Source organism: Jaculus jaculus, chromosome 5 (assembly GCF_020740685.1).
Source record: "Jaculus jaculus isolate mJacJac1 chromosome 5, mJacJac1.mat.Y.cur, whole genome shotgun sequence".
Lineage (NCBI taxonomy): Eukaryota > Metazoa > Chordata > Mammalia > Rodentia > Dipodidae > Jaculus > Jaculus jaculus.
In genome coordinates, this window is record NC_059106.1 from 69,166,000 (window position 1) to 69,188,751 (window position 22,752).

At 49.0% G+C, this 22,752-nt stretch overlaps 1 protein-coding gene across 1 annotated transcript; it reads right to left on the minus strand.

Moving 5' to 3' along the window:
- Positions 1 to 1,590: 1,590 nt before the first annotated feature.
- Positions 1,591 to 22,561, minus strand: Tfap2e (transcription factor AP-2 epsilon). The gene is made up of 7 exons (XM_045150669.1): positions 22,535 to 22,561; positions 21,709 to 22,191; positions 20,680 to 20,731; positions 9,109 to 9,331; positions 7,683 to 7,801; positions 5,290 to 5,431; positions 1,591 to 2,985 (listed from the first exon to the last, which is right to left on the minus strand). The coding sequence occupies exons 1-7, from the start codon at positions 22,559 to 22,561 to the stop codon at positions 2,703 to 2,705; spliced, it is 1,329 nt and encodes a 442-aa protein (XP_045006604.1). The 3' UTR covers positions 1,591 to 2,702.
- Positions 22,562 to 22,752: the final 191 nt, after the last annotated feature.

A 22,752-nucleotide genomic window follows, 5' to 3' on the forward strand; every position in this document is an offset into this window, starting at 1 on the left:
AAATAAAACGTTAAAAAAAAAAAAAACCTATACAAAGCATCTCATAATTCCTCACTCAACTTAGCCCCCTGATTTCCTTTTCCTCTTCTGCATCTCAAAAAGTCCAGAGTCCCACAAAGTTCAATTGGCCTCAGTATACATTTATGACATCACTCTTTTTGTTGTTTGTTTTTGTTTTTCAAGGTAGTGTCTCACTCTAACCCAGGCTGACCTGGAATTCACTGTGTAGTCTCAGGGTGGCCTCGAACTTAGGGTGATCCTCCTACCTCTGCCTCCCGAGTGCTGGGTTAAAGGTTAACCCTTTTTTTTTTTTTTTTTTTTTTAATGAGAGGAGAGATAATTGGCCTATTAGAGCCTCCAGCCACTGAAGTAGAATTGTAGAAGTGTGCGCCATCTTGTGTGCATATGCGACTTTGTACACTTGCGTCACCTTGTGCATCAGGCTTACATGGGTCCTTAGGCATCACAGGCATGCGCCTTCACCACTTATCCATCTCTATAGCCTGACATCACACTTTCAGGTGAACGAATGCCTGCTGTTGGCAAGGTAAGCATTGCGTTATGCAACTTTTCTTCCACCCATATGAATACATGTGTGTGTTGAGCCATGGTGCTGTGCCCTCAGATATTTTCTGTTTCCTTCTGGGTTGTACTTTGGAAAATAATAGTTGTGTCTTCAATCAGTTTCTTGGAGTTTGAAAACACTGGAAATGATTCTTTAACACTCCCAACTAAACATTTCTCAGAATGGTCTTCCAGTTGGTTCCCTCCTGCTTGAAACCTTTATATAAATTTCCCTCAGTTTTGTTTTTTCCTTGGGGCTAACCCTAAGTAGTCAAAAGCTAAAACACTGTCTTGTTGTGGAGGATGGAACATGGCCTCTAGTAGCTTCTTGTGACACGCATTCTCTGTTAGGCTTCCTCTGCAGTGTTAATGGTCCTAACCACATGCTGGCAACAGCAGAACCTTAGGGTACAAGGTGCTGGAGTCCAGCCTGTGATGTTCATTGGAAATGAAGAGATGGATAAGACAAAGGTATGATGTATCGCAGTCTTTCAAAACATTAACTGGACGGGCGTGGTGGCTCACGCCTTTAATCCCAGCACTCAGGAAGCAGAGGTAGGGGGATCTCCATGAGTTTGAGGCCACCCTGAGAGTACATAGTTAATTCTAGGTCAGCCTGGACCAGAGAGAGACCCTACCATGAAAAAAAAAAATCTGCAGCCAGACATGGTGGTGTGCACCTTTAATCTCAGCACTCAAGAGGCAGATAAACGCTAAATTTGAGGCCGGCCTGGGACTACAGAGAGTTCCAGGTCACCCTGGGCTAAAAGAGAGACCCTACCTCAATAAAACAACCACCAAAAAAACCACTTTACAAAGGAAATAAAAAGAAAGGATTCATGTTTTATAAGATAAATCCTAGGATATACTTTAGCGAAATATTTAGTAAACAGGCAGAAAGGGAGAGAGAGTACAGGAAGGAAAAGATGCCCAAAGAGCAAAATTCTCAAGAAGATAATGATAAATTGACATTTGTCCAGTACACATTCACATAGTCATCAGTGCTCACAGTGACATAGTGTATATTGCATGGGCCTCCCAGCCAGACATTCCCTCACTGGACCAGTAATACACAGGAATGCACACACAGTGTTCCCTTGACACACAATCACACTGACAAGCCATATAGATGCCCATCATCTGCACCCTTCTCAGCAAAGCCCACATGCCTCCCCTCCTTTTAGTATGCTAGCCTCCCTTCTAATTCCCATGCCCTGTCTCTCTCCCCACTGACTCTTAGGAAGAGAATTCAGATCTGAGCTGCAGAACAGTGAGGGCTTCAAAATCAGATTTTGCTAAGAGAGCAAGAAATTAGTCTGAGGTGAGGAGGTATATGTCAACTTCGGAGTCAAAATTCTGGCAATGACCTTGGGGTACCTGATAAACCTTTCTTCCCCCTTAGCTTACACATAGCCCTTTGTGAACAAACATACCCCTCTATCCTGGCCCATAAGGAATTCATAGTACATGAAGGAAAAAACAGTGCGATGAATCCCAACTCATTAGGATAAGTAATTATGTTAAACTCTTTTAAACTTTCAAGTTTAATTACAATATACATAAATAAATAGCAACAGGACTGTGACATGCAGCCTGGATTCAGGTTCTGTAATTTGTGCTTTTTCTTCTTTGCTCCTCATAGACCTCTTCTGCCCACTTTTCTCCAAGTGAGAAGGATCCAAAGAGCCCACTGGGACCTCTTGCCCATACCCTTTTTCTGGGGTAGGAGATATCGGAGTGAGGGTCACTAACTCCTCAGTAGTACCTCTGATGTGTTAACAGTGTCCCTCCTGCCATCAGTAAAAAAGCAGAGAGTCTTGGTTCCCTGGGTTGTTCACTGCTGCCCAGGCACCCCAGAGGGAAGACTCTGCCCCACGAGCCAGCCTTTGCCATGCCAATTCCTGTGCAAGCCCATCTCAGCAAAGGCCAGGAAACTTCACATGTGAGACCGATACCTGCCCCTTTAACTTACTGCAGACCACCATAGATACGCCTCCCTCCCTTATTCCCAGCTAGATCCCAAGGGCTCTGGCTTTATGCATAAGCATTCTCTTTCTGGCCTGATTCTAATCACACTGTTTAGTCCTTTCAGGCTCACCCTAGGAGCCAAGGCCTCATCTCCGGGGCGAGAGAAGCAGTTATTTCCGATGCTTAACATCCTTTTCTGAAGCCTTCGTTTCACTATGCCCACTTGCTGCACTGCTTAGAAACATCTTGTCCAGGCCCTTGAGTGACTCCAGCAGATAGTTCTGGAAGGCCGTGAGGGCAGCGCAGATGGCAGGCCCACCGAAGCCATGGGTGATGAGGCTGAAGTGTGTCAGACAGCTCTGCACCCCGGGTTCCAGGATGAGTGCCGGGCGGCTGTTACCCAGGGGAGACCGGTCCTGAGCCATCAAGTCGGCAAACTCCTTACAGATCTGCCTGGTGGGGGATGGAGGAGTCAGAGGTTAAAGAACAAGGCTCTGAGTCTAGAGAAGGACCTACTTCTTGGAGGGCTCTTTGTACGATTACTTGACCCTCATGACAATCTACAGATTATTATACCCATTTTGCAGAAAAGGAAACAGAAATCCAGGTGTAGTGGTGCATGCCTTCAATCCCAGCACTTGGGAGGCTAAGGTAGGGAGATTGCTATAAATTCAAGGCCAGCCTGATATTACATAGTGAATTCCAGGTCAGCCTGGGCTAGAGTGAGACCTTACCTTGAAAAAAAAAGAAAGCAAGCCGAGTATAGTATAGTGGCACACACCTTTAATCCCAGCACTTGGGAGGCAGAGGCAGGAGAATCATCATGAATTTGAGGCCACCCTGAGACTACACAGTGAATTCCAGGTCAGCCTGGACTACCTCAAAAAAACAAAAAAGAAAGAAGGAGAGAGGGAGGGAAGGAAGGAAATAGAAGTATGGGAAAGTTAATAGAGTAACCTGACATTATACAACTCTAAGTAGCATTTACCAATACCCTATCATCTGTTTCCCTGAGGATGTCCTTACCTACAAAGTGCAGCTTAACTACTTACCTTATCCAGGAATCTCCCTGGTCCTTTTCTCCCACCCCATAAACCCAAGTGCTTCCCAGAGCCTTGTCTATGAAACCAGGAACAGCTCCAAATCTGCCTTGAATAACTGAAATACTGAGGCTGAGGTGCTGTGCCAAGTACACTGTACACATTGCCTTACTTCATCTTCCCAACATAGCTATACTGGTCTCAGACAGGTCCAGTGATCTCCCAGTGAATCCATCCAGCTCCAGTCTGGCTGTTCATTTATTTGTGCATTCTACCTATGATTCAGACAAGATCAGTCATCTTTACATCACTATGGAATCCAGGCAGCATCACGGATATACCTGGAACCCAAACTCGCATGATGCGAGAGCTGAGTCATGAGCATGCTGGGCTCCACCGGTGCCCAGGACTCGTTTTTTTAGTCTCATGGGTCTTGGTGGTCCTGTGCTAACTAGGGGCCTGGAGGAAAGCCTGTGGAAGAACAGAGCTGTGGTTTTGAAAGACTGTCAAGTCAAGCGGGGGGACCAGATGGGCTTCTAGGCAGGAGAAGGCCAAGCCCATGAAGGTCAATTGGACTAAATGGGCTATAGAATGGTGGTTTGCAGATGCTTCTCTCTACCAACCCCTGTCGTTTTTTTTGGGTTTTTTTTTGTTTTGTTTTGTTTTGTTTTGTTTTTTTATGAGTCTACTATGGTCAGGTTGAATATTTATATTCTTCCAAAATTCCTATGTTGAAATCCTCCTTCCTGAAGAATGATGATACATCCTCTGGCTAGATCATTGAGTAGAGCCCTTATAAAAAAGGCCAGAGAGGGACTCCTTCTACCATGTAGGTACACAGCAACAAATATCTGTGTGTGAGAAAGCAAGCCTTCACCAGACACTGGAGCTATCTTGATTTTGGAGCTATCTTGATTTTGGACTTACTAGCCTCCAGAACTGAGAGAAATTAAAAAAAAAAAAAAAAAAAAAAAAAAAAAACTGGTGCTTTGTTTAGGGTATTTTGTTATTTATCCACCCAAGGGGACTAAGACAGTACATCTTGGTGGAACAGCAGTTTGTTAAACAGGCCCTGAGGTGATCCCACAGAACCTGGCTTGAAAATCAGGGTAGGAGAATCAGGGCAGTAGCAAAGAGCCATTGAAGATTCCTGAGCATGTGCAACTGAGGGAACAGAGGCTCAGGCTCTGGCTCAGCTGAAGGCTCGGGAGTGAGATGAGAAGACCGGAGTTGAAATGGCAGCATGTGAGTAGTGGTGAGGGCGGTGGCAAGGGCATCTGCAGAGGGGTCAGGTATGATGTGGGGTCTGAGCAAGGTCACAGGACCAGCAGAGCTGATGGGCAAGGCTCAACACAGATGTGTAAGTAAGACCCATGCTGGGAGCTGGGCTGGTGTGCCGTGGAACAATGTAGGTGAGGGTAGCACCCACACGTGGTCTATAAGCCTGTACAGGACACCATGTGTACTAATGCATACAACTGTGGTGTCTACGTGTGCGTTGAGGACTTGTGGGAGTGTCCATGTAGGTATCAGTGTGATGAACACAGTGCGTAATCCACCCACATGTGTACCCATGTGCACTTTAGCGTGGAGCCTAATTGTGCCCATGCATGGTGCCACATGTACATGTGTGTGCTTGAGTGGGATTGGACACCTCCAGGTCTGACGTCTGTCGGTGCACTGCACCCATGTTTCTGTGCCCCATGCCCCCGCTCACTTGGCGGCCAGCAGCATGCTCTTGCGGCTGTGTAGTTCCCCGGGGTCAGCGTGCTGTCTACACAGGTACTCAGCAGCTGCCTTGGCTGGGAACTCGGTCTCACAGACATAGCCAAAGTCTCGAGCCAGGTGCACAGCTTCTCCTGGGGAGAGAGGAAATGTCACTACTGTCAGCTGTACCTCGGAGCCTCGAGCCCAGCCTTGAACCTCTTATACTCCCTGCCCCACCCTACTTCTGAAAATGCCCTGTCTGCCTAGCCTAACTCCAGCCTCAATCCCATTGCTCTCTCTTGGGACTACAGTGGCTGGGCCAAAAACATGTCCTAGAGCCAGAATCCAAAGCCACCAACCTCCAGGGGAGGAGGCTATCACCTCCCTCATCTGTTTACCAACTTCCCACCTCTAAACACTGGCTGGTCCTCTCCCTACACACAAACACCAAGTAGCTCTATGGTGTATGCACACATATGTGGACACACACACAAGAGCTATACAGTTGTCCTACTCGATCCTTCAGGGATCCCCTGCAAATTCCCAATTTGTGGTGCTAAAGTCATTTACATAAAAGGGCATAATACTTGCATATAACCTACATTCACCCTCCCATATACTTTAAATTGTTTTTAGATGACCTATAATACCTAATTATGTGTGTGTGTATATATATGTGTGTGTGTGTATATACACACACACATATATACATATACATATACATATACATATACATACATATATATATAGAGAGAGAGAGAGAGAGAGAGAGAGAGAGAGAGCGCGGGCGGGGGGGAGGTATTGCTTAAGGAATAATGATGCTGGGTGTGATGGTGCACACCTTTAATTCCAGCACTCAGGAGGCAGAGGTAGGAGGATCATTGTGAGTTCAAGGCTGGCCTGAGACTACATAATGTATTCCACATCAGCCTGGGCTAAAGCAAGACCTTACCTCGAAAAACCAAAAAATAAAGGAATAATGGCCAAAAAAGTCTATATGTTCAGTACAGGTGCAAATTTTTTTTGTTTTATTTTGTTTTTGGTTTTTCCAGGTAAGGTAACTCTAGTCCAAGCTGGCCTCCTACCTCTGCCTCCCAAATTCTTGGATTAAAGGTGTGGTCACCATGCCTAGCTTCAAAATTTTTAATGTATTTTTTAAGAGAACAAAAAAGAGGGAGAATTGGCACACCAGGGCCTCAGCGACTGTAATCGAACTCCAGATGCTTGTGCCACCTAATGGGCATGTGCAACCTTATACTTGCATCACCTTTGCACATCTGCCTTATGTGGGATCTAGAGAGTCCAACATGGGTCCTTAGGCAAGCATCTTAGCCACTAAGACCCCACACACACACACCCTTTTTTTTTTTTTTTTTTGGTTTGTTTTTTGAGGTAGGGTTTCACTCTAGCCCAGGCTGACCTGGAATTCACTATGTAGTCTCAGGCTGGCCTCGAACTCATGGTAATCCTCCTACCTCTGCCTCCCAAGTGCTGGGATTAAAGGCATGCGCCACCACATCTGGCTATCCAGCCCATTTTTACTATTCTTTTTATTTAGTTAGTTAGTTTTATTTCTTATTTGACAGAGAAAGAGAGAGAATGGGTGCACCAGGGCCTCCAGACACTGCAAATGAACTCCAGGCACATGCGCCCCCTTGTCTATCTGGCTTATGTGGGTCCTGGGGAATCGAACCTAGGTCCTTTGGTTTACTAGGCAAGTGCTTTAACCACTGAGCTATCCTCCAGCCCTATCCAGCCCATTTTTAACGTATTTTAAAAAACTTTTATTGAGCTGGAGGGATGGCTTAGCAGTTAAGGCGTTTGCCTGCAAAGCCAAAGGACCCAGGTTTGATTCCCCAGGACTCACGTTAACCAGATGCACAAGGGGGAACATGCATCTGGAGTTTGCAGTGGCTGGAGGCCCTGGCATGCCTATTCATTCTCTATCTGTGTGTGTGTCTCTCTCCCTTCCTCTCTCTGTCAAATAAATAAAAATAAAATATTTAAAATATATTTTTTTAAAATTTTGTTTATTTGCAAGCAGAAAGAGAGGGAGTGTGTGCCAGGGCCTCCTGCCACCGCTAACAAATTCCAGACACATGTGCCACTTTGTGCATCTGATCTGGCTTTACATGGGTCCTTGGGAATTGAACCCAGGCTGTCAGCCTTTGCAAGCAAGTGCCTTAACCACTGAGCCATCTCCCTAGCCCTTAAAGTATTTTCAAGTCATGGTGGGTACTCAGATGGACCAGTTGTACACACATTACTATACATACATACTCCCTGTATGTGACACATTGAGTCCATGCAATGCTCACTATACATGACACAATCCCTTCATAGAGACAGTCACACCAGATGACATGTCTCCCCACACTCATGCTCAGCTCCAGGATCACTCACCTTCCACCAGCGAGGTCAGTAGCGTGACGTTGGCTGCCTTCCGACGGCCAGCTGGCAGGTTGAGCCCAATCTTCTCCAGCCGTTCCCGCAGACAGCGGCCTCCATTCTTGGACTTGGCCCTTGATGTGCACAGAGAGATGCATACAAATATGAAGACAAGAGGGAAGTCTATAGAGTGAGTGATTCCAAAGAGTCTTGTTGCCGGCACCAAACCCTGTTGAGGCTTGGGTCAGGCCTTGGAAAGTCCTTGGGGTCTCTAGTAACATCTTAGCCTCTTTCTAACCTCACTGATTTTGTAGTCAAGACTGGGTTGGGTAGCTTGGTCTGTGAGAACGAGCTCCAGGAGTCCCTCATTCCACCCCAGTCCTCTCAACAGCAGGGACAGCCTACGGCAGCACCTTAGGGTCCTTCTTCCACATTTTGGCACATTTACTGGGGATCTATATAAACCTGTATGTGGAGATGCAGGGACATGGACAGAGACACAGGAAGACACACTACACACACATTCGGACTCAGACTCACATATACACAGATGAATCCACATGGAATGTTTCTCCAAGAATATGGAAACACATGCACCAGTAGAGAGACACACAGACTTGAATGCCAAGGGAGACCCAGGAATACAGAGACGTGTTCACACCAAGTCACAATCCCAGAGATGTATGTGGACAGTGAGAGAGACTTACACAATTCTCTCCAGGATGCTCAAAGAGACCAGGGATAAGGAGGTACCCCTACAAGTGTACACACATGTAAACATATGACTGGCAGCAGATACACATGCTGTTGCACACACACACAGAGACACACATTCTCACTAATACAGGACCTCACACTCATGCAACACTCCTGACCATCCCCTAACAGACATACATGCACGTGCACAGGCCTCACACCATCAAAACAGACAGCCCTGAAGCAGATTCCCTCCCCCGTTTCTTTCAAGGCAGGGCCTCACTCTAGCTCAAGCTGACCTGGAATTCACTATGTAGTCTAGGGCAGCCTCATACTCATGGCGATCCTCCTACCTCTGCCTCTGGAGTGCTGGGATTAAAGGCGTGCGCCACCACGCCCAGCCTTCCCGTCCCTTCCCTTTTTCAGGCACGAAAGCATGCGAAGAAAGGGACCATGGCCCACCATGTTTCCCACCCCAAACTCATACCAGCGAAGTCTGTGCTGCCATGGGGAAAGGGCGAGTGGGGTCAGGGAGGAATTCCCATTTCCCAGAGCCAGCCTTGTCCTCTCTGCCCCTTTCCTACCCCAGTTACAAAGATTTGTGGGAGCTCCTGAGGACCTAGACCTGCCAACAGAGCATGCACAAATTGGGCTCTGCTCTGTCTGGGAGAGTGGGGTCTGGGGCGAAGCTGATCCCTTCTCTGACATTATGAGGTGCAGTGCAGGACTGGGCTGGCCTTCCTACCTGCGGAGGACACCCCCCAGGAGGGAGGCGTTGAGGCACTCGGGAGGCGAGAGTCGCCGCTGCACCTCCCCCACGGTCACCTTGTACTTGGAAGTTGAGCTGAGCAACGAGAGCCGGCCAGGCACGGAGCAGAAGACCTCACTGGGGTTGGTGATGCCGCCAACCAGGCTGTCTTTGGCCAGTGAGAGGGCGGAGAGGCTGCCAGCTTTGGAGGGGATAGGGACTGTGGAGCAGAAGCAAGGGAAGAGAGAGAAGGGGGACACTGAGCCACTGACCACAGGACAGGCATCAGCCAGCTGTGGAGCCAACTTGATGACTCACCTGCCATGTACATTGAATGATTCCAACGCCTTCCAGAGGAAGGTTCTATTATCCCTGCTGTACAAAGGGAGATACCGAGGCACAATGGGGCAAAAGTAACAAGCCCAAGCCAGTTATAGGCATCAACACTGAACCCAGAGCTGTCTGAAGGTTGACACCATATCCTAAGCCCAGCTGATTCCTTAAATCTGGGCTTCAGGGCTAGAGAGATGGCTTAGTAGTTAAGGCGCTTACCTGCAAAGCCTGAGAACCTAGGTTTGATTCCCCAGTACCCACATAAGCCAGAAGCATAAGGTAGAGTTTGTTTGCAGTGGCTAGAGGCCCTGGTGTGCCCATTCTCTCTCTTTCTCTCTAGTAAATAAATAAAATATTCTAAAAACTGGGAAAACATCTTGACTTCAGCTAGGTGTTGACATTCTGTTGGGTGCCATCTGAGAAAGAACTGAATGTGAAGAAATGGGTCTGAGTTGGAGGGAGGATTCCTGGGTCACCATGGCAGGGTCCATCTGGGTCTGAGAGACCCCATCTGCTCCTTCCCACTATAATCCCACCTTCCCACCCAGATTGCAGTGAAGAACAGGGGGTTTCTAGCCCTAGTTGGCCTCCAGCCTTATCCCTTTCCTGCTGGGCCACTCTGGGATACTCCAGGAGACAACAAAGTGCCCTCACAGCACCCATCTCCATGTCCTCTCAGTATCTGTGAAGGGCAAGGAAGGGAATCAAAGAAGCTAATTATAACACCACCAAAAGAGTTATTTTCTACAGTCTAACCTCTATCTTCCTACTTCACTTCAGAGGGAAGGGAGAAGAGAGGCATCTGCCTCTTTAAAGGAGCCCCCTGGCCTTCTCTTTCAGGGAGTGAAAGCCAAGACAAGGCCTTGTGTGTGTTGGGTGTGGGGATCAAGTGGGGAGGCTGGGCTAACAACTACTGAGCCCTCACTGTTCTGTTCATACCAGTTATTCCTCAAAACTGGCAGAACAACTCACGAGGGCCATGCCCTTATTATTTCCAATTCTATAGGTGTGGAGAGGTGGAACTGTGTCTGAGATCACACAGCTAGTAAGCCCGGGGCTCCAGTCTCCAAGGCAGTGCTCTTTGCCTTCCCGATACTCAGAAAATACTTGATCAGCACCTGTGTGCCAAGAACTTTACAAAGAAGAGGTAAAAAGATGACCCTGGGGCTGGAGAGATGGCTTAGTGGTTAAGGCATTTGTCTGCAAAGCCAAAGGACCCCAGTTTGATTCTCCAGGACCCATGTAAGCCAGATGCACAAGGGGGCGCATACATATGGAGTTCTTTTGCAGTGGCTGGAGGACTTGGCACACCTATTCTCTCTCAAATTAAAAAATAAAGTATATTATTTTTAAAAAAGTAAACACAGACTTTTTGTTGTTGTTGTTTTTCAAGGTAGTGTCTCATTTCAGTCTAGGCCGACCTGGAACTCACTATGTAGTCTCAGGGTGGCCTCAAACTCATGGCGATCCTCCTACCTCTGCCTCCCGAGTGCTGGAATAAAGGCATGTACCACCATGCCTGCTCAATAAATAAAATTTTAAAAGTAGAAACACATGTGTGGTGGTTTTTTTGAGATTTTTTAAATTTTTTTTTGTTTGTTTTTCAAGGTAGGGTCTCACTGTAGCTCAGGCTGACCTGGAATTCACTCTGCATTCTCAGGGTGACCTCAAACTCAGCGATTCTCCTACCTCTGCCTCCCAAGTGCTGGGATTAAAGGTGTGCGCCACCACGCCTGGCTGAGATATTTTTTGACAGGGTCTCATGTAACTAGCCTAGCTTCAAACTCACTGTGTAGCTGAGGATGGCCCTGAGTTCCTGACCCTCCTGCCTCCACCCCTCTGGTCCTGGGATCACAGGTGTGTGCCACCATGCCTAGTTTATGTGTTGCTGGGGATTGAACTCAGGGCTTTGTTTTATTTGGTTTGTTTTTTTTTTTCAAGATAGGGTTTCACTCTAGCCCAGGCTGACCTGGCATTCACTATAGAGTCTCAAGGTGTCCTCAAACTCACAGTGAACCTCCTACCTCTGCCTCCCAAGTGCTGGGATTAAAGGTGTGTGCCACCATGCCCGGCTGAATTCAGGGCTTTGTACACGCTAAGCAAGTACTCTACAAACTGAACAACACCCCCAGTCCTGAGATTAATTTTAATTAATATAATAGCTTAACATATTTATACTTATATATCAAAAGCATAATCATTTCACTATGTAATCGACATTTTATAATTTTTAAAGATATTTATATATTTGAGAGAGTGAATATAGTCCCACCAGGGCCTCCTGCCACTGGAAACAAACTTCAGACACATGCACCACTTTGTGAATCTGGCTTCATATGGGTACTGGGGAACTGAACCTGACGTGGATAGGCTTTGCAAGCAAGTGCCTCTAACCACAGATGCATCTCCCCTGGTCCCAATAATCAATATTTTAAAAATAATTAATGAACCAGGTATGGTGGCACATTCCTTTAATCCCAGCAGAGGTAGAAGAATCACTGTGAGTTTGAGGCCACCCTGAGACTACATAGTTAATTCCAGGTCAGCCTGGGCCAGAGTGAGATCCTACCTCAAAAAAAATTAAATAAATAAAAACTAATAATAATGAATGAGTCATATTTCATTCTTTCTTTGTACTTAGGGTTCAAAATTCAATGTGCATTTTGTACTTACACCCCATATCCACTCAGTGCAGTCACTTTCCAAGTACTCAACAGTCTAGAGAAAGAGTTTGGCACACCAGGGCCTCCTGCCATTGCAAATGAACTCCAGACACTTGCCACATTGTGCAGGCTTTATATGAGTACTGGAGACTCAAACCCAGGCCAGGCTTTGAAAGCAGGCACCTTTAACTGCTGAGCCATCACTCCAGCCCATGGCTGATTATTTTTACAATGGCATTTAGAAGGAAGAAGTAGGAGGACCACCATGAGTTCGAAGTCAGCCTAGCATTACAGAATGGGTTTCAGGTCAGCCTGAACTAGAGTGAAATGCTACTGCGAAAAAAAAAAAAAAAATAGCAAACAAACAAAAAAAATGTAGAGCTGGGCATGGTGGTACATGCCTTTAATGGGGAGGCATAGGAGGATCACTGTTAATTTGAGGCCACCATGAGACTAGTGAATTCCAGGTCAGCCTGAGCTAGTGAGACCCTACCTCAAAAAAAAAAAAAAAAAAAAGATGAAGAAGTCAAAGTAACTATCCTCCCTCCATCACTCCTAGCTAGTGGGATGTCAGGAACAGGTAGTTTTCTCCTCCATCCAACTATTATAAAGCCTGGGATACCATTCTCTCTCTGTCTCCCTCTCTCTCTCCCTCTTTCTCAAATACATAAATAAAATATTTTTTTAAATTAGGGTTGGGAAAATGGCTTAGTGATTAAAGGCATTTGCATGGGACCCCGGTTCGATTCCCCAGGCCCCAAGTCAGATGCACAAGGGGGTGCATGCATCTGGAGTTTGTTTGCAGTGGCTGGAGGCACTGGTATGCCCATTCTCTCTTTTTATCTACCTCTTTTTCTCTCTCTTTCAAATAAATAAATATTTTTTTAAAGAGTTCATTTGCAGCCAGGCGTGGTGGCACAGGCCTTTAATCCCAGCACTTGGGAGGCAGAGGTAGGAGGATCACCGAGAGTTCGAGGCCACCCTGAGAGTACATAGTGAATTCCAGGTCAGCCTGAGCCAGAGTGAGACCCTACCTCAAAAAAAAAAAAAAAAAAAAAAGAATTCATTTGCAGTGGCTGGAAGCCCTGGCGTGCCCATTCTCCCCCCCCCCCTTTCTCACTCTGTCACTATCAAATAAGTAAATAAAAATAAACAAAAATAAAAAAAATAGGGCTGGAAAAAAATAGGGCTGGAGAAATGGCTTAGTAGTTAAGGCATTTGCCTGACAAGCCAAAGGACCTTGGCTCAATTCCCCAGGATCCACGTAAGCCAGATGCACAAGGGGACACGTGTTTGGAGTTGGTTTTCAGTGGCTAGAGGCCCTGGCATGTCTGTTCTTTGTCTGTGTGTGCCTCTTTCTCTCAAATAAAGAAATAAATAATATTTAAAGCCTGGGATGCCCTAAGGAGATCAAGGCTGTGTAAGGCTATTTGTGCATGTGCAAACATGAGTGTGTGTCACCAAAGTGACTCTATTAAAAATTAGTATGGGGCTGGAGAGGTGTCTTAGTGGTTAAAGCACTTGCCTGCAAAGCCAAAGGACCCACGTTTGACTCCCCGGGACCCACGTAAGCCAGACATGCATCTGGAGTTCGTTTGCAGTGGCTGGTGGCTGTGGAGTGCCCATTCTCTCTTTCTCTCTCTCTCTCTCTACCTGCCTATTTATGTATCTCTCTCAAATAAATAAATTAAAATAAAATAAATCTTAAAAAACAAGTATGCCTTTGGCTTAGGTACAGCAGTGAGGGTGAGACTGTACGTGAGCACATACGCACTCACTGGGTCCTCAGCCACAGCTCCACACGGGCATAGTGTGCCCTCCTTCAGTGTGTAATGTGGGCGCACACAGGCACTTTCTAATGCTGATGACATTCCTGCAAACAGAGTGGCAGCCAAGTGTAAATTCATGTTATGACATGGTGACAGAGGTAGGAGGATCACTGTGAGTTCAAGGCCATCCTGAGACTACGGAGTGAAATTTCAGGTCAGCCTGGGCTAGAGTGAGACTCTACCTTGAAAAAAAAAATGGCATGAGAATGGAGTCCAACATTATGGAGATGGGCTGGCTGGAGAAGAAGCTATGGTGCAGGTGACACTGTGGTTTGCCTCAACATTCACAGGACAGCCCTCACTACAGTGACTCCTGAAGCAGAAGTGCCCTTCCTGTGGTCCAGGATACACACACAGAAGCCACTCATATACTCATAAGACCCAGAATTGCCACAAGAGCCAATTACTGAACCTGTCAGACAGATGCACACTCCCAAGTCTGTAGGCTTCTTTTCAAGGTAGGGTCTCACTCCAGCTCAGGCTGATCTGCAATCTACTATGTAGTGTTAGGGTGTTCTCAAACTCATGGCAATCCTACCTCTGCTTTCAGAATCCTGGAATTAAACCACCACTCCCAGGTTAAAAAAAAGACTTTTTTTACCATGGGTTATTTTTTTATAATCATGGAAGTTGTTAATGAAAAAAAAAAGACTTTTTATTATTTATTTGAGAGAAAGAGCCAGATAGAGAGGAGGAAAGTGGGCATGCCAGGGCCTCCAGCCACTGTAAACAAACTTCAGACACATGCACCACCTTGTGCATCTAGCTTATGTGGGTACTGGGGAGTTGAATCTAGATCCTTTGGCTTTATAGGCAAGCCTTAACCGTTAAGCCATCTCAAAATATTTAATTTTCCTTCTTTTTTTGTTTTGGTTTTTCAAGGTAGGGTTTCACTCTAGTCCAGGCTTCCTGGAATTCACTATGTAGTCTCAGGGTGGTACATGCCTTAAATCCCAGGACTCAGGAGGCAGAAGTAAGAGGATGGTCATGAGTTTGAGGCCACCTTCAGACTACATGGTGAATTCCAGGTCAGCCTGGGCTAGAGCAAGACTCTATGATGAAAAACAAAATAAATAAAACAAAGAGCTGGAGGGATGGCTTACCAGTAAAGGTGCTTGCCTGAAAACCCAAAGGACCAAGGTTCAATTCCCCAAGACCCACATCTCAGGTAAGCCAGATACACAAGGTGTCACGTACATCTGAAGTTCGTTAGCAATGGCTAGAGGCTCTGGCGTGCCCATTCTCTCTCTCTGTCTCTATCTCTGACTCTAGTCTCTAATAAATAAATAAAAATAAATCTTAAAACAAAGAATGTACATGCAAAATATATACTTATCCTCTTTGTATAACATGCCTATAATATGCAAATTTATGGAATGAAAGCAGATCAGTTGTTGCCTAAGGCTTGGGGTGAAAATGAGGATTAGTTACAAATGGAAATGAAAGAATTTTGATGGTGACAGACATGTCTCAAATGGATTGTGATAGTGGTTATAAAATTGCACTTTTTTTTTTTTTCAAGGTAGGGTCCCACTGTAGCCCAGGCTGACCTAGAATTCATTATGTAGTCTCAGGGTGGCCTAGAACTCAGCCTCTCGAGTGCTGGGATTAAAGGTGTGCACCCCCACACCCACTTAAAATGTGATTTTTAAGGACATCTTGCATCTGTTGAATGAGAACCCCTGGAAGTACATATGGCCCAAGAAGTTTTATTTTTTAATAAATTTATGGAGCTAAAATGGTGTATAACTAAAATAATTCACCCCTCTGTAAAAACACAATATAATGATTTTGAATAAATGTACAGCTGGGTGTGGTGGTGCATGCCTTTAATCCCAGCAATAGGGAGGTAGAGGTAGGAGTATTGTGGGTTTGAGGACACCCTGAGACTACATAATGAATTCCAGGCCAGCCTGGGCTAGAGTGAAACTCTACCTCAAAAAATAAAAATAGGGGGAGGGAGGGAATTACCATGGGATTTTTTTTATAATCATGGAAAATGCTAATAAAAATTTAAAAAAATAAAAATAAAAATCACACCTTAGCCAGGCATGGTTCCGCATGCCTTTAATCCCAGCACTTGGGAGGCAGGGGCAGGAGAATCACCATGAGTTCCAGGCCAACATACTACATACTACATAGTGAACCTAGCTAGAGTAAGACCCAACCATGAAAAAACAAACAAAAAAATCCCATCTCAAGCTGGGCATGGTGATACACACCTTTAATGCCATCACTCAGGAGGTTGAGGTAGGAAGATCACTGAGTTCAAGACTAGCCTGAGAAAAATTTTTTTAAAAAAAGCCAAAATCTATATCTTGTTTGTGTTCTCTGAGACAGGTTCTCAGTATGTACAGGGTGTCCTTGAACTCACTATGTAGCCCATGCTGTGACTTTACACTCCTCACTTCACTTTACACTCCTCACTTCACTTTACAATCCTCACTTCATCCTCCTCAGTGCTAGGATTTATAGACATGCACCACATACTCCTAGCTGCTTTTTTGTTGTTGTTGTTGTTTTATTTTGTCTTTCGAGCTAGGGTCTCACTCTAGCCCAGGCTGACCTGGAATTCACTACGGAGTCTCAGGGTGGCCTCAAACTCATGGCAATCCTCCTACCTCTGCCTCCTGAGTGCTGGGATTAAAGGCATGTGCCACCACACCCAGCTTCCTAGCTGCATTTTTAACCAGTAGGACCAGGAGATCTTATACTGGTGCTTCCCTAGACTTTAGGGTCCTGATGGCCAAAGCCTGGGGACAGGAGTAGCAGGAAGAAGGCAAACAGGTGAGGCAGTGATACTCCTTCCAGCTCTCTTGAGTCTTAAGTGTCCCAGTGGAACCTGCTTTTCTCATCAGCCACCACTGTTGCTTTTAGATAGACTCCTATCCTTCAGTCCTTGGCTCCAAGCACTCCGTGGCTCTCACTGTCTTTCCGCATGGACAATGGTTCTGCCTTTGGGGATGGACAGTATCCTGGGACGCGAGAGAGAGAAAGTTATGGAAGTGCTGAGTTAGATCCTGTCTTTATATAAAATTGATAGCTCATCATCATTTTGCACTTTTTTTGTTTGTTTGTTTTGAGATAAGGTCTCACTCTAGCTCAGGCTGATCTGTACTCTGTAGTCCCCAGCTGGCCTTCAACTCACAGTGATCCTCCTACCTCTGCCTCCCAAAGTGCTGGGATTAAAGGCCTACACCATTATGCCAAGCAATCTTTTTGCATTTTATTTATTTATTTATTTATTTATTTTTATATTTATTTATTTATTTATTATTTTGTTGTTTTTCGAGGTAGGGTCTCACTCTAGCCCAGGCTGACCTGGAATTGTACTCTCAGGGTGGCCTCAAACTCATGGCAATCCTCCTACCTCTGCCTCCCAAATGCTGGGATTAAAGGTGTGCGCCACCACGCTCGCTTGGCTGCATTATTTTTAATTTTTAAAATAACATTAATATACTACTTTTCTTGGTTGCTGAGGTTTTTGGCTCACTCCTAAACTCTGTCTCAGAACCAGAGTGTCTCACTCACCTCACAGGGCTGGGTTGCCTGCAGTGCATTTGAAAACTGAGCCCCTCCTATCTGCCTTGCAGCTTTCCCCAGAGCCAAAAAGAGCAAAGGAGAGGGGAGACTGTTTACAGCCATCCCTGGAGAACCCCTGTGATCCAGGCCCTGTATCCGCCCAGAGGGAGTTCCCAGCCCTATGTAGGCCACCAGCCATCCTCCTCGAGAGACGGGAGATGAGGAGGATGTATCTCAAGACCCATTCCCAAACCACTCCCCTCCAGCTGCGACTGTCTAACATGACACCCACACACGTTTTCAATCTTTTTTCCTCTCTGAGTTTTCCACAGGGAAGGCGTTGGTGCAAGCTATGCCTAGCATGGTGAGGCAGCTGGGCCCGTTCTACACCCTGTCCCAGTGCACTCAGACTTAAAAACCAGCGTTCATCATTGAACCCACTAAACATTCAAGAAATGCGGTTCAAACTGTGTTCCTTTAGGAAGCCTCCTAACCTTGGGCTGGGCGGGTCGTCCGGTGCACTCCTAAGGAGTCCTGTATAGACAGACATTCCCGTCTTCTCCACTCCACCCTTCTCCGCAGGAAATTATGGGCAGCTCCATCCCTCTTCCAATCCCGCCTGCTTTCTGCGTCTCTGGGACATCCTTGCAAAACTGGAGGAGTCAGATGTGGGCAGAAAATGGAAGGCTCGGGCTGGAGAGATGGCTTAGCAGTTAAGGCGTTTGCCTGCAAAGCCAAAGGATCCCGGTTCGACTCTCCAGGACCCACATAAGCCAGAGGCACAAGGGGGCCCATGCATCTGGAGTTTGTTTGTAGTGGCTGGAAGCCCTGGCGTGCCCATTCTCTCTCTCTCTCTCAAATAAGTAAATAAAATATATTAAAAAAAAAAAAAGAAAGAAAAGAAAATGGAAGGCTCGCACACTTCCCTTTCTGCCGCCCTCCCTATCTGCCCACCTCCCACTCCACACCCCAACCCGGGCCCACAAGGTGGCTGCAAGAAGCCGACCTAAAAAGGGTGTGGTGGAGCGGGAGTCCCTGCTGGGCAAATGCCTGGAGTCTGAGAAGAATGTGGTACCCGGTCCAGGCTCCGCTCTCCCCAGCCCTGATGAGAGATCGAGCACCCCCAGGAAGGAAGAGGATGGGCGCTAGGGCTGCCTCGGTTTCTACCTCAGGACCTCAAGCCCCCAGCGAGGGAGGCAGCCACCCCTCGCGCCCGCCGCGGCTATTTTCTGCAACGGAGAGCCCGAGCCCGCCCGGGGCGAAGTGGCATTCCAGCCTCCCCTAACATGGTCAGGGGGCTCCGGTAAACGACCCTATGCAATCCCAAGGGACGAGTGTGCTAACCCGCGGTCCTGATGGCGATCTAAGGGGCTCGGGTGAGACTGAGTCCAGCTGTGACCACCAAGAGCCGGGTGAAAACTTCCGGTTAAGCTGAGCTTCAAGGCTCCAGGGCACAGGGCTCTAGCCCGGTTGCCTGCCTTGCCACCATGGCTGAGCTCAGGGTGGACGACGGGGGCCTGGAGCTGGCTGTGCCTTGGGGGGAGGCGTTGACCCTCTCTCCTGGCATCCTGTCACCTGGCTGGGTTGAGGTTAAGATACTCATCAGGCCAACAGCAGATCTTTGTACTTGAGCATCCCTTAGACCCTTCCTAAAATCTTGGCTTTCCTAGGGAGTAAATGAACCTGGGTTCCCTGCCCTTGAGCCTGGGGTGAGCCAGGTATTGGGGGCTTACACAATGCTCCACTATCCACTGGACCGTGGATCAAGCCCAGTGGCAGGTTCTTGCCGACCCAGTTCCTGTTCCTATGAGGTTTAAGACCTGAGCTGTCCACTAAAACAACAAAGATGCTTCTAGAAAATGTATGGATGGGGTGGGGTGAGGTGGGGTACACAGTGCAGTTTCCAGCATCCTCTCTATACCCGTAGCCTCTGGTGCCAGAATTCCTGGAGGCCACACACACCCCCAAGTTCCTGAAACCCTGTCCTTTCATTCCCTCTCATACACTCCAGGTCCAGCCAACTCTGAGCTACACAACTGTAGTTCCGGGGAATCCAGCCCCATGCATCACAAAGCCTCCCCTGAGAACCTATGGACAAGCAGAGCCTGGGCTTGACTTCGATTCTTAGGAAAGACCGCTCCAGGCAAATCCTGTAGGACCTGTACCTGCCTGGGGCCATCATAAACTCTTGTGTGCCTCTGAATTCCTCTGGGTGCTGATACCCCCCCCCAGAAGATTGCTGAAGGTCTAGGCCCCTTAAAGGGTGTCCCTGTCTGTCTGTCTTTCTCACCTTTCCCTGGCATGGCCAGAACTTGGTCCTCAGGGCTCAAAGTCTCACACCCCTGGCTTTTATTAATGCATAAAGACACACCTTCAAAACATAGGGAGGGGGCCCTCATATGGTTAGAAATCATCAGATACCAAAGGACAAATTTCAGGGCACAACCGGGAACCTCTAGGCACACAGCGGAACACCCACACACAGAAAACAACATACCCTAGCATACACAGAGGCAAAGCACAAACTTACAAAGACATGCACCAAGAAATGCTGACGCCTAGAAGAGAAACGGAGACACGAACAGGGCCCTGAGCTCAGACACACAGACACCCAGGAGAAGGGAGGCTGGCCGGGCAGCACAGGGCCTATCACACGATGGCTCTTCTAACCCGAAATGCTGCCAGAGGCTCCTGCTGAAAGAAAATCCCCCTGGGCGTGTGTATAGGGTAGTGGCGGCGGTGGTGGTGGAAGGCCCCCAAGGCTCTGCTGGGAAGGATGAGGCAGAAAGCGCCTGCCAGGCTCCAAAATGTTAAAGTTCGGAAAAGTGGAAGTGTGTGGGGAAAGCACTCTCCTTCCCACTTCTTAGGAAACAGGGAAGCGGTTTTAACTCATTCTGCAAATTAACTCCAGATCAACCCGAGCGCTCACCCCCTAGGCGAGGAGAAGCCCGGCTCCTCCTTGTAGACAGCCTAGCTCAGCCTCGCTGTAGCCCACCTCAGGTGTCCCCGACTGCAGAAGCAAAACCACCGAGCCAGTGCTACTGCCCACCAGCAACTGGCTGAGCCCACAGCCGCCGCTACCCGTCGTTTTCCGGGGCGACAAAGGGTGTCCGGTGGTCACTGCGCAGGGCACGGGTGGAAGAAAATGGGACTGCGCGCCCAGGAGCGTGCACACCGTCTGTCCCCGTCTCTGCTCTGGCAGTAAGCCCGTCACTCCTTACCTTTCTTGATCACGGATTGATCCAGGAGGCTCATCCCCGGCTCATCCATGGCCTGCAAGGAGGAGAGGACGGTGGTGAGGGTGCGTGCTCACTTAGCCCCAAGCCCGGCTCTGTCCCAGGTCCTGGTCGGCTCCGCCCTGCGCGCACCCCCGCCACCTGGGGCAGCGACGGGCAGGAGCCGGAGTCGCCCAAGCTCCGCACCATCTGCGGCCGAGCGGGAGCCGGGGGCCGTAGGTGCTCAGCTTGCCTCAAGCAAGTACCCGGACTCCCTTAACCCAGGCCAGGCTGTCCCAGCAGCCGGGACTGGGCGTGGATCCCCACGTGGCTGAGTCACACCGGGGGTTGGGAAAGAGGTGAGAAGCGATTCGGTTCTGCGCTGAAAGTTGCTGTCACCCCAGCAGCGCGCACCTATTCAGTTCCAGGCCCCTTCAATGGCCTGCACCTTACCCAAGGGGCGTGGTGGGCTGGGAGGAAAAGTGGGTTCCAGTGTTTGTCTATATGTATAAATTATTTATTTATTTATGACACAGAGAGTGAGGGAGAGAGAGGGAAAACGAGCGCGCTAAGGCCTCCAGCCTCTGGAAACGAACTCCAGACACATGCGCCACCGTGTGTATCTGGCTTACGTGGGTTCCGGGGAGTCGAACCCTAAGTCCTTAGGCTTGGCAGGCAAGAGCCTTAACCGGTAAACCATCTTTCCAACCACTACCACCACAACCACCACCCCCCCCTTTTTTTTTTTTTGAGGTAGGGTCTCACACTAGCCCAGGATGATCTGGAGCTCACTCTGTAGTCCCAGGTTGACTTCGAACTCGAAGCAATCCTATCGAGTGCTGAGATTAAAGGCGTGAGCTGCCATGCCTGGCTTGTGTTTGATTATATATATCAATTATATACTATATAATGTATGTATGTATGTATGTATGTATATGTGTGTGTGTGTGTGTGTGTGTGTGTGTATATATATATATATATCTTCTAGTTAGGGTGCCAAGTCACCGGGCCCATGGGTGACCCCTCAAGTCTCACCTGCAGATCCTCCAGGCCGGGCGGAGCGGCCAGGCCAGGCAGGCCGAGAGGCGCGTCGGCCAGGCCGTGTGCGCCGTCGGCCAGGCTGTGCAGGAGCCGGGGCACGGCGGCCGCGTAGTCCCGGCGCGGGTCGAGGCCCAGAGCTCGGGCGGGCGGCGCCAGCAAGCCGGGAGGCTCGTCGTGGGCGCGGGCGGCGGCGCGGGGCGCGGCCCAGGCGGCCTGCGGAGGCTGCGGTTGCGCCAGGGGCGCCAGGCCGCCGTACGGGTCCGCGGCCAGGTGCGGGAACGCGGCGGCGGCGTCGGGCGCCTGGCCATAGGGCAGCGGCGGCTGCGGGTAGGGCGGCGGGAAGTAGGGCGGCTGGAAGTCCGCCGCGGCGGTGGCGGCCGGCGTGTGGCACAGCGGCGGCGCCGGCCCGTAGGCCGCCTGGGGCAGAGACGACAGGCGGGTCCCTCCGGCCGCTGCGCCTAGCCCGTCGGGGCGCTCCTGGGGAAAAACAGGGGCGCGTTAGGCCGCCCACCCGCAGCCCAAAGCGCCTCGGAGGAGGAGCCCCGAGGGAGGGTCTGGTGGCCGTCCCCGTCGCCTGCGGGGGACGGAGGGACCCAGCGTCACCCAACGACCCGTGGGCGCAGGAGCCGCGGACTGCACCCACCCGGCCCCGGCCACCGCGCGGTCAGCCGGTGTCCTGCGGCCCCTTGGCACCGAGATTTCGTTGGCACCGGGGCCGGGCGCTCAGAAGGTCCAGCACCCAGGCGTCCTCGATCTAAGCCCTCTAAGCCCCAGAAGTCCGACGTGGCCGACCGAGCGCCCCGGGACCGGGACCACTCACCATGGCGGGGTAGGTGTGCACCAGCATGGGGCGGGCGGTGCGGGGCTCCCCGGCAGCCGCGGCGCAGCCCTCGCCCGACGGCAGGAACCGGAGCGCGGAGTCCACACACCCTGCAGGGGTCACCCAGCGCGGGGTCCAGCGGGCGTGCGGTATCTCGGGGGCGGATGCGCCCGAGTGGGTTCCTGGAGGACGGGCGGTCGCACTTGGAAAAGTCAGGG